Source organism: Suricata suricatta, chromosome 2 (assembly GCF_006229205.1).
Source record: "Suricata suricatta isolate VVHF042 chromosome 2, meerkat_22Aug2017_6uvM2_HiC, whole genome shotgun sequence".
Lineage (NCBI taxonomy): Eukaryota > Metazoa > Chordata > Mammalia > Carnivora > Herpestidae > Suricata > Suricata suricatta.
Window position 1 is genome coordinate 23,347,771 of NC_043701.1, and position 12,304 is coordinate 23,360,074.

General features: G+C 54.0%; 1 protein-coding gene across 1 annotated transcript in view; it reads left to right on the forward strand.

Moving 5' to 3' along the window:
- LOC115274686 overlaps positions 1–4,543 on the forward strand; it is a 28,924-nt gene extending 24,381 nt beyond the window's left edge. The window contains 3 exon segments of the mRNA XM_029918103.1: positions 1,579–1,772; positions 3,065–3,265; positions 4,470–4,543. Coding sequence (XP_029773963.1) covers positions 1,579–1,772; positions 3,065–3,265; positions 4,470–4,543 — 469 coding nt within the window.
- Positions 4,544–12,304: the final 7,761 nt, after the last annotated feature.

A 12,304-nucleotide genomic window follows, 5' to 3' on the forward strand; every position in this document is an offset into this window, starting at 1 on the left:
CCCCCCACCCACCATCAGCTCTCAGTACTTACCCCTACCTATGAAATAGCTTTATGCCAGTGCTGCATGCTCAGTCCCAAACACTCCACTCTCCCTGAATTGACCCCTGTGTCTCAGTCAGCTCTCGGCATAGTAGTGCTGTGTAACAAGCCACCCTACAAAAACCTTGGTGGCTCGTTGCAAAAAACATTTCTGTCGTGGGTCTGCAGGTCAACTGCAGCGTGACTGCATTTCTTCGACACTTGTCATGTGCCAGGCACTGTCCCTCAGGATCCAGCCAGCCAGCAGGGGAGGTACACAAGCCAGTACAGGTAATTGGAAACAGAGACACCCTGATAGAAGCTGTGGGACGCAAAGAGAGGGAGTGACTGATTTCTCCTTGGGATAAATAGGAGATAGAAGGTACCATGTGAACTTGGCTTTGAAAGATTACGAATTCAAGAGATAGCAAAAGATATTCTAGAAAGTGTAGTTCTCACCCTCTCAGAGGGGGATGAAGAGATGGGGTGCTAGTTTGCTGAGGAACCATGTGGGTCTGGGCAAGCCGTTTGGACAACCCTTGACATTTTTTAAGCTGGAGAAGGGACTTAGGGGGGACAGGGATGAAGACAGGAAGGTGGTTAGAGGGCTCTGGTAATCCTCCAGTAAGACATGCTAGGAACCCGTGGGCAGGAGTGTGCACGGTCCTGGGGTGGGAGGAGCCAGATGGGTGAGGAAAAGGCACCACTAGGGGCTCACGTTCTGTGGGGCTCACGTTCTTACTGTTTCAAAGCAGGCATCACTGAACCGTGTGTTTCAGCCATAGCAGCAGAACTGAGAGAAGGCCTGCATCTCACCTCCTGGGGTCCCGCGGGGGACGCTTTCCAGAACCCCCACTCACCCAATTCCTCACTAAAGTGTCCACCCTTTGTCTGAAAATTAAAAAAGAAAAACTTCAGTCTTTAGAGGCACTGGCGTTCACACTGGGCACCACTCAAGGCTCTTGGAAGAGCCAGAAGCCCAGTGCCCACTGGAGTCTCCTTTCTGTGGGTTGCAGGCGGTGTCCAAAGAGGAGAGGGAAAAGAAAAAAAAAAAAAACGAACAAAAACCAACCAACCAACCAACCAAAAACCAGAAGAGCGCCAGAGAAGGGAGGTTCTACATGGACTTCCCCACCAAGTGCAGACAGAAGGACCCCAGGGGCTTCATCTTTGGGCTTTGTAGGTGCCCAGTTCCATCGTGCTGCTCAGAGAGTGTCTTTCACCAGTGACTGGATGCTCAGAACTGACAGGAAGCAGCCCTGAGCCAGAGGACCCAGGCCGGGGCCCACAGGGAGCCCCCTGGTGCTGGAGGAACCTTCCACCCTTCCCCTTGTCATCTCGTTGCCAGTGCTGGTGGACTGGGGCGCCCCAGCCCGGGTGGCTGTGGGGCAGACAGACACCTGCCCGGAGCGGGATGGGAGAAATGGAGCCACCAGGGAAAGGAGGGCACACTGCAGGGGGGAGAGGCTGCTTATTTTTAGCCCACTTATTGGCTGGGGCTTTGTAGACCAAGACACGGCTCCCGCTCCTCGCTGATGCTGTTATTTCTCCCCACCAGGCCTGGGGACTGGTTTATTTTGCAGGCAGCCACCTCAGCATGGTCTGCTGCCGCCTCAGGCCCCGGGCAGGCAGCTGTGTGTCTATTATTTTTGATTGCCCATCTTATGGAGCATGAAATCACCGCGGGGCACACGGGCTTCGCACTGCCCTCGTCTTCCCAGGGCAAGGCAGAGGGGCACAGGGGCAGAGCAGGTGAGGCCAGCCAGGGGTCCTGGCTCAGCGATGCTCCCACACCAATCTGTGCTCCTTGCCCTCCGGCCCCAGACAGAGCACTGGGTGGGAACTGGCATCGTGAAGGAGGAGGCAGAAGCAGCTGTGGGCCCGGACCTTCACGTCCAAGGGGAGCAGAGGGGCCTCTGGTGCCTCAGTTTCCCTTTTCTATCAAATCGGCAGGACCATGCTTTCCCTAGGAGAAAGCTCCAGGGGAGAATTCCTTGCCTCTTCTAGTCTGGGGTGGCCTCTGGCCCTTGGCTTGTGCTGGCCCAGCCCTGCTCTCTCCCTCTCTGTCTGCTGAGGGGGGCAGAGCCCAAAATATGACTGTAGGAACTCAGGACCTACCACCCCAAACTGTGCTGCTTTGGCACGTTGATTCAGTTGAGCTGCAAGTGCTTGAAAACAGCAAATGCAGGGAGAGGCTTTCTGTGAACTCCCCTCAGCTGCGCAAACACACACCCTCCAGAAGGTACTCAGTCATCACTAATCCTCTTTCTGGGGAGTTCATCAGTGGAGAGTGACTCTTGTCACAGGAGAGGACACTAGACGTGACACCACATCCAAATAGACTTTGTCACAAACTAGCATGCTCCTGTCTTGTTTTCTAAGGGCCCCTTCGTCTTCCCTAACACCATCTAGTCTCCCCTGGGAGACCGGCCTCCCCCTGCCCTCCCCCAGGAAGGTGGCATTTAATCCTGAATTCTAAGGGACTTTGGGAGTTACTCAGTTTCTCCTGGGTCTCTCCTGTGTGTATACATGTTAGTAAACTTCTGTTTGTTTCTCTCTGGTTTATCCGTCTTTTATGACAGGGGGCTTGGCTAAGAACCTAGGGGGTCAGGAGAGTGATTTTTCTCTTAGGCACTATCTTCTTCACATGGCTTTCTCTGTCTCACATCTCCCTCTCCTTTCTCTTACAAGACACCAGGCACTGGATTTAGGGCCCACCCTGAATCCAGGAGGATCTCATCCTGAGAGCCTTCCTTAATTCAAGTACAAATCTAATTATATCTGCAAAGACCCATTTCCAAATCAGGTCACATTCACAGGGACCAGGGGTCAGGACTTGGACATACCCTTTAGGGGAGCACTGTCCCACTACCTCCAGGCACTCGCGGAGATGCAGCTTGGTTCTCGGCCCGGCTGTGGGTGGTCAAGGTCAGAGGGCACGGGGCTCCTGAACGAAGCTGTTTGCAGGTGAGAAGCGTGGCTGTGTCTGAGCTCTGAGCACGGAGTGGAGGCTTCCAATGAGCCCTCCTCCTCCCACTGGCCAGAAAGCCAGAAAAAAGGACGAAATAGGCGGAAAGGGAATGAAAATCAAAGAAATCTCAGCCTTACAGAGTGTGAGGCCACCTGGGCAGAGACGGGAGGGAATAAACAGGTTGCAGGTGCAGAGACCTCCTGGCAGAAGATCGAGGAGGTGGAAGGAAGTGTAAACTGCAGCCTCGCGACCTGTCCCTCCCCAGGAGCAAAGTGTAAGCAGACACTTCAGGGCCCCGGGAAGTGGGTTGACAAAACTCCTGCTTGTCTTCACCTCTCTTGCTTCCGTGTTGGATATTTTTCGAAGAACCGAGGAGCCTTCCCAGGAGAGCCCCAGCCCCCGCGCTAGTATCCTACCCACCTCAAGTAGTTCCTCCTGGACACTCGCTCACTCCAAGGCTCTTTCTCCATCAAAGTGTATCAGGGACCTGGCTCAGCCCTCAGGCCTCTTTTTCTCAGCTTTTCAGGTGACAGGAAGTTAATTCTATAAACAAATTCAAACCCGTGTGGGGGTTAATGACTGCACCTGTTAATGACTGCCGACAACAAAATGGGCTGGTGGGAGGGGCCACATTTTACACTGCAGTGGAGAAGAGGCTTTACCAAAGGAAAGGTGGCTTGTGGGTCTCGTGACAGGCCAGGCGGTGAGAGATAGCTTTGTGGTGAGACATATTTTCACCTTTGTCACCACTCTGGCCATTCCTGGCATGTGTTGACCCCAGGGGCAGCCTCCTGCATGGTTGGGTCAGAGGCCTTCATGGACCACCGCCTGCCCCCAGCATCTGGTCTCATAAAGATGCCTTGGGATCTATTTATTACTGTTTCCTTTAGAGATGAAGCAGCAGAGTACATGCCAAGGTCATATAGCAAAGCTGCTTTGATTGAATCCGTGAAGTCTTCTCTCTACTTAGGGTGTTATTTACCCGTGTTCAGTGCCAGCCCCCTCCTCTTCCTCTCCTCTGAAGGCTAGACATTCCAAAGCGTTTGGGTTTGTAAAAGTGCTTGCAAAACGTGTGTGTGTGCGTGTGTGTGTGTGTGTGTGTGTGTACGTGCATGCGCACGCGCATGTCGTTTTAATCTTGTTTGAGGGCTTCAGAATTATGGATCTCATTCTTCTTGCTCTTCCTCAGCACCTCACTGTTTGCAGAGTGCCTGTGATTTGCTTCCAGTGCATTTTACCCGCCCGACCTCCCAGGGAGGGGCCCTCCATCTGTCATGGCCGCAAGGGACACTGCCTGGCCCCTTCTGAGACTGTGTGTGAGGAATTCTTTGGCCTCTGTGCCAGGAGCAGGAACGCTGGACCTCGGGTAGGTCGAGCCCACAGTTTCTCAGGACCGCCATTTCACTCACCATAATGGCCATGTTGGTCTACACCTGGTCTACACTGCCGTGTGAATTCTTTTCCACCATGCCACACAGGTTCCCTGGTCATGAAGCCGTGCCTGATGTCAGATAAGGCGGCTGAGGCTCACACTGAGTACAGGCTCTGGTGAACCAAACATGTGAGAAGAGAAAAACTACCAAGTTTCACCGTATAGAAATAATTAATCACAGTCACTGATTTACTGTTACATTTTTGCCAGTGATTGCCACTATATGCCAGTGCTGTCTTCTGTTTGCATGTGAACCTGTTTCCAGATGTGTTCTCCACCCTGCTCGCTGCCCTGAGGCTGATCTATCTGGGCAGCACCGGCCAGCATCCTTGACCTTGATGGTTTTTGGTCTGGGGCAGCCACGGAGTCACCGGCAGGAGAGTGGAAGGCTGGGGTTAGAGGGAGAGTTAAGGTTCGGGTTCGGGTTAGGTTTAAAGAGTGGTTGCCACCTTTTGTCAAAACCTGCCTCATTCCCTTTGGCCTTTTTTGGGGTCATGTTTTCTGTTGAAAGTGAGTCTTGTCACCTCTTGGGTTGACTTTTTCATTCAGCTGCTGGCCCTTGTTCTCTTCTGGGGTGGAATCAGATCCTCTCTCTTGGTAATGGGGGCACCCTGCTTCATTTCTTGTTGACTTCCTAACCTGTATCCGTTCACCTTCATGCATGCATATGCCTTTTTTCCTATTAACATTTTTTTAATGTTTACTTTTAAGAGAGAGAGAGACAGAATGTGTAAAGGTGAGGGGCAGAGACAGAGGAAGGCACAGAATTCTAAGCAGGCTCCAGACTCTGAGCCGTCAGCACAGACTCATGACCTGCGAGATCATGATCTGAACCTAAGGTGGTTGCTTAACTGACTGAACCACCCGGGTGCCCACCTGCGTATGCTTTCTTGAATGAAATATGTTACCCGATTGATGATACAGTGTCTGGTATTGTATTTATTTGCTTTTTTAGTATTTTATTTGAGAGAGAGAGAATGCACATGGGGGAGGGACAGAGAGAAAGGGAGAGGGAGAATCTGAAGCAGGCCCCACACAGCCTGCTTGGAGCTGCCGGGGGGCCCGATCTCAGGACTCTGAGATCATGACTTGAGCCAAAATCAAGACAGATGCTTAACAGACTGAGCCACCCAGGTGCCCCCAGTGCCTGATATTTTAACAGAATACATAAAATGCTGGCTTAGACTAGGTGACAGGGAAGCGGGTTGTGGCACTCTGCATGTGAGGACAGCTACTCCGCCCTCCCCTGTGCCTGCCTCCATCCCCCACCCTCCCCAGACATCGCCCGGGCTGGCCTGCCCTCTCGGACACACTCATCTTCATACCTTCCTGCCTTGCTCACCCCCTCTCCAACAGTGGCCTCGGGTACAGTGCCACACTTTACTCGCCCCACCCCAGGCTCCTCTGCGCCTCTTCGGCTCCCTGGGTTTACCTGTCACAACTTCCATCCCCTTGCCCACAGCATGACTGTCACCGGATTGCAAGCTCTCCAAGTCAGGAAGACCCAGGGTCCTAGGTTCTTCGGACAGTGTCTAGCCAGTAGCAGACCCTCCGTGTTTGTGGCCTTGCTGGCCCTGGGTGGGGGTGGGGGGCACTTGGGTTCCTCTAAGCCCTGGGACCCTTTCTGGCCCAATGGAGACAGCAATCCACTACTCTGTTCTGGACCCAGGGGCTGTCCCATCTTTGGGGGATGAGACAATAACAGAAGCTGGAAGATGGGTTGGGAGATATGGGGACCAGGGGGCTGACACTTTAATTGCATAATTATTTCCTCAATACTGATGGTGCTGGGGAAGATGAGTCCGCTGCCTGCTGGATGGATGGTGTGGGGATGGGTGAGTTATATTTTCCCAGATAAAAGCACCAATTGCCTATAAACTCTGATTCTGCCTGATGTAAAAGCCACTTTATTGCACATCCAGAAATTACTACCCGTATAAAAGCACATTATTGTGATGTAAAAATAGATTTTTATATAATTTTTTCATGCCACCACCTTGTAATTCCTCATTTCCAAGCACCCTGAGATTGCACTGAGGTTTATTTTTCTCTTTTAATTGTTTGCCATGGCATGCCAATTTATGATGAGATATTTTCCCTGAGATCAGAGCGGGACCCAGGCATAAATAACAGCCATCACTTCATGGCAGGCAGGGTTCTGGGGCACCCAAAATGCCATCAAACAACATTAGGCTCCACGTGATGCCATAATTTGGAGCAAGGTAGGGTGTGGTTTCATACCCATTTGAAGTCCTCTTGAAGGCAGGAAACAGAGAGGTGTTCCAGCCCCTTCCACCTCCAGAGGGAGAGTGCAGGGTAGCTCCGCCTCTCTGGTGCCCTGCCTGCCAGAATGCAGCCAAAGGAAACTGGCCTGATCATGTGGCTTAGGATTCCTTGTTCCCTCCACTTAAAGTTTCCCCTTCAGAACTTTGACCTTTTCCACATGGACTCTCCTGGCCCGGGTTCCTTCTCAGGTGGCAGCCTATGGGAGTGCTTACTTTGGGAGATGCATGACCGTCTTTACCCTCACCGCCCCACCCCTCCCTAAGACTGCCTCCTCTAGGCTAGGGGCAAAAGACTCCTGAGGCTCCAGAGACTGTCCTTGCTTGCCAGTTGCAGAGAGGCTCACTTTCCTGCCCCTACAGTTTAGATGCTGGGTGCTGTGAGTGCAGGAGGCAGACCCGGACGGCTTCTCTTACACCCTGTCCCAGAGCCGCCCTTAGCAGCCATTCACTTTCCTCCTGGCCTGGACCTGGGGCCTCTTTCCGACTCCAGATTCCCTGGTTAGCACTGTCGGTCATCCCAAAGTTATTGACAGCGCCTCCCCATGGACAGCTGGTGGGGCACCTTGTGGCTTGGGGGGGCCCCTCCTCCACTGGCAGAACTGCAGGAGTCTGGTGATGAATGAATAAACACATGCATGTTTAGATGAGCGGCTCTCAGACTTGGGTGTGCCTCACCATCACCTGCTGGGCTCCACACAGTACTTTTGTTTCAGCAGGTCTGAGGTGGAGCCTGAGCGTTTGCATCTTTAACAAGTTCCCAAATGATGCTGATGCTGCCTATCCGGGAACCATATTTTTAGAACCGTTGGGATTATTTGTGTCTCTGTAACCCTGATGAGTGGGAGGGATTATTGACAGTAGGGAGTGGGGAATGGGGGGAAGTCGGGTGCCTGCATCACAGTTCCTGGGACAGGAATGGAGAATGTGAGGCAGGGATGGGGAGGAGGGAGAGGGGAGAGCAAAGACAATTTTAGAAAGTGTCCAGAGACTTCAAAGAGAGGGGCTGGTAGAGGAACCAGGAGACGGTGGGTTTCTTTGGGGCTGGGGTCGAGGGTCGCCTGGCCGCTCCAGAGAGTGCCGGCTTCCCGCCGGGGCTCCGGCATCTGCATCTCCAGCGGCCAGGCAGGGCAGGAGCGCAGCGAAGGGCCAGGCTTCCCGCACCGCGCCGGGCGGCTGGGAGCCGCTACAGCCTTCGGATTCGCGGGTCGGGCCCCACCGCGAGGGGGCAGCATCCAGAACGCACCCGGCGGGGAGGCTGGAGGTCACTGCAGCCCACGCAACCGGACCTGGCGCCCGACCCGCGCTGGGGCTCCGAGGGCCCGCGAGGCAAAGCGTCCAGGCTGGCCTAGCGCGCCCCGCGCTCCCCGCGCCGCCGCGGGCGAAGAACCAGCTACTGGTTCGACTCCGTCTGCGGCGGGGAACCGGGGACCTGCGAGGAGGAGGTGGCGGGCCGTGGACTCTGATGCCGGGAGCCAGACCCGGTGCCTCCACGCCGGCACCGCTCCTAACTAGCTCTGCTAATTCATCTGTAAAATGGGGGGGATGATGTTTTCCGGTTCTGAGACTACGGAATTGTGATGTGTAAGGCACAGAGGAGCCCCTACAAAAACCAGGCCAGTGATCCCCTAAGCTTTGCTGGCAAAGCCAGCAGCGAGTGTCCTTGGAAGCACGGTCATTCATAGCCTCCCTCCTTGGCCGATTACCACAACAGGGCGTGGACTGCCAGCCCTCGGTGGCATCTGGCTGCCCACCTCCAAGGCTAGTGTCCCCACCGCCTCGTCCTATCCCCTAGGGGGCGCTGTTTCTCGAGTATGGGCGTGGTCGCCGGAGTTGACGTTCCACCTCAGTCTGAGACCTTGGACCAAGGTATGTATGACCTTGGACCACAGGAACGTGGCTGTGGGAAGCAGGCATGTGATGTGCTTGGCACAGAGCCTGGCACAAGGGAAGAGGTCCATATTTCAGGCAATTGGGATAATAAGAGCCTGACTAGCCCTAAACTTGGCCAGGTGCTGCCCTGCCTGTCTCTGCACAGTAGGCCTGGATTTAGAAATTTCCAAAAAGAACTAGGTACAATAGGGCTTAAGGATTTCTCTTTTTCCAACAAGTCTGGCCACAGGTTTCTAAGCTGACCTGCTCTGATGGTATCCTGCTGGGCCTGGTGGGAAGGTAAGGAGTTGGTGGTGGGGGAGTGTGGAAAATGGAGGCCCCAGCCTTGTTTCCCATTCTCCTTCTGGGGCTGGGCTTAGCTGCACTTAGTCATTCATTCATTCATTCATTCATTCATTCATTCATGAATCATTTATTGACTACACGCTGCTGACAAATACTGTGCCAGGGTTAGGGATACATTAATTGGTAACACATGGCCTGTCTTCTGGAGATTATCTGTAAAATGGGGGCAAAAACTCCTTCTCTACCCATTAGTACTTAGCTCAGTGCATAATTATCAGCTGTCTCTAACGTCATGATGACAACTAGGGCTTGTTGTCTAGAGACCCTACACTCCATCAGGTAGGTCTGCTGCTCTCGCTGTTGTGCCTAGTGCTCTTGGAGACTTTAACCAGCTTGGAGAGCCGAGTCAGGATCTGGTTCGTTCCCTCAGATTTCTGGCTCTGTGTCGCATGAATCATTTTCTCTGCCTGTCTCCAAACTCAGGCCTTAGTCTGAGTCAGCCTCACGGCACCCTCTCTGGGGGCCAGGTAACTAACTTCTCTATTGGCTTCTTCTGGGTAGGCTCTGAAACGTGGCGGGGGGGGGGGGGGGGGCTTGCTCCTATTGCTGGAGCAGCTTCAGGGAGCTTGTTAGAGGTGCAGACTCTTGGCCTTACCCCAGGCCTACTGGATGCGAGTCTGTATTTTATAAGATCCCCAGATGAGTTGTAAGCAAGTTTAAGAAGTACTGTTCCAGGGCCTGCTGACCTGAAAGTCCTGCCTCCACCTGAGGAAAATGGAAGGCCGGTCTTCAGGTAATGCCCACAGCCCAAAGAGCTCAGATACTTCCAGGTTCAGGGGCTCAGCTCTTCCCGCTGTTGGAGAACACCCCGTCTTTGCCTTTAGGTGCCTCTCCCTCCCAGAGAAACTCAGTCCTACTAAAGTTGATGAGATTCAGATGTTTGCAGATGACACCCACTGACAGGGCAGGGGACCCGACTGGCCCAGCTGTGGGTCTTTTGTGCCCAGCAGAGTAGATGCTTAGCTCATGTTTGTTAAACCACAACACATTCTTCGCAACTGGAACACGGGTCAGGAATAGGGTAAGAACCGACTAGGTGGGGCGCCACTGCCTTGAGGAGTTTCCAGTCCTCTCTTCAAGCAGAAGCCAATGGCTGCTGCCAGAGATGTGAAGGAAGTGACCCCTGTGTTGATGAGGTCAGAGGGTTTCTGAATCCCTTTCCCATAAAGCACTAGGAAAAGTATAGCAAACATATGGGACTTACATGATGACCCCTCTTTCCCACTCTTGATACCAGTAATTGATTATAGTTGACTTTATGGCATGACCTCAGAATCCTTTTCTACATAGCACCCCAGGGAGTCACTACCAATCGATCTCCTGGTACTATTTGAGATCTTTGCCTCAGGTCTTTCCCTGGGAGCTGCCCTCTAGAAATCAGGCAAGATGGGATGAGGCACCCGGCCAGTTCCTAGTGAGGGGTACTGCTCCTGCCCTCCCACTGAAACTCCGTGAGTGGGGGTGCCACTGCCCTTTGGGGCCTGCCGTCCCCAGATGTTCACAGCTGCAGGGAACCCAGCCCCAGACCTGTCTTGCCTACACAGGCCTCTCTCGCTAGGCGGCTAGGAGACCACGTAACTGGCCACCATGGTGGGCCTCCGTGAGGCTTTCGATGCTCTTATGTCCTTTATGGTTCTGGATCCAATGACCTCTCCTGGTCTCGGCTCCCTTGCCAAATGGGAATGCCCCAACAGTCACGCACTGTGGTGTCCTGGAGTGTGCCCCTCTGACCCCAGGGTTTTGGGGGATATGAGTGGGGCATCTAGAAGTGCCTACACATGGGTGTTCATATTTCCTACCTTGTGTGGTGCCCTGGTAACCCCAAGTGTTGGGATTCCTGCCATGAGTTCTCCCAACCCCACTCTCTGCCCACCACCCTCACCCATGTCAGTGGGAGTCATTTTCTGTGGCACATTATCAGGTCTGCTAATCAAATCAGCTAAGTGACACCTACACATACAGCCAACCCCTATCACTATCTTTTCCTTCTGCCTCCTAGGTCCAGAGTTTAGCTCCGAGACAAGGTGTCCATGTGTAATTTTTGGCCGCTTGTGGTCTCCCCCGGGCCCAGAGGAGTAGGGCATATGCCCTCATTCGTCTGTGGAATCGAACCTCTGTTCTGTTTGCTGTTGTGTCTTCAGTACACGTGGGCTGACTCAGCTGCAGGCCTAGCCCAGGCCACCAGATCTGGTGTATGTGACTCCCACCCCTCCCCCACCCTACTCTGCACCTGGAGAGGGGAGGGTTAGGACGTCACTGGAGACAGACAGGGACTCAGCCAAGCGACCTCAGCTCCGGCCCCTCCTCCCACACCCTGGCTCCCATCTGGTCAACCCCACGGTACTCTCACATCAGAAGGTGGCCTCTTGGTCTCTGGGTTTGGTAGCATCTTTGCTAGTTCCTTTCTCCAGAACAGTTCCGGGATCTCCCCACTCCCAGCCGCGTCAGGTTCTGGCCACACAGACACAGGCAGGCCATTCCTCCCTGAGCCATAACATCGGCCATTACTGCCCACCGGGTCTGTGCTGCGCCCTGCACAACAGGCTTTACAAAATACACCACTGAATTCTGGCAGCAAGTGTAAAGGTAGGAACTTTTACCTTTTTATCTTCCGTTTTCAGGTGAGGGAACAGCCTCAGAGGTTAATGAGCTTGCCCAAGGCCACTCCACAGGTAGACCAGCTAGGGCCGCCTGTCTGCCCTGAAAGCTGTGTCCTCAACCACAATGGTGTACTGACTCCTTGAGTTAAATGTCATTTCCACATTCTCTACCAGCATCGACTCAGCCTAATAATTACTAATCTGGTTGACATCTATCTAGCTACTCGGTCTTTGAAAGCAGCCTAAGGCTTGGCAACAAATTCTCTGAAACCCAAACTCTGAACCACGCGCTGCAGGACAGGCTGGAGAGCCCGCAGCCTGCGGCAGACCGGAGGGAGGGCCACTGTGCGCTCCGCCCCATCTTCGTCACCGCCTCGCGTGAGATCTCTGAGGCTCAGACACTGCTGAGCATGGCGGGCCGCGCGCACAAAGGTGCTGCTGAGGGTGACTGCAGCTTTGGCTCCTGCTTCCCCGCAGGCAACCGGGAACAGGAAGTGTTGATGCCCCAGTTCTGTGGCCCAGCCAGCCTTACCAGCACTCGAGCGGCCGCAGGAGAGCACCGGAGAGCTGCCCCGGAGTAGAGGGCGAGCCAGCGTCCTCGTCCCAGATGACGGCTATGGATTGGGGCCGCCTGCTCACTGAACCGCATCGATGTCACCCACTCCCGGGGCACAGCGGCAGGGCCCAGGGCAGAGAATGACTCCATCGAGCTGGGATGATGGGTCTGTGCTGCAACGGTGGCAGCAGCCGATGCCCTCAGG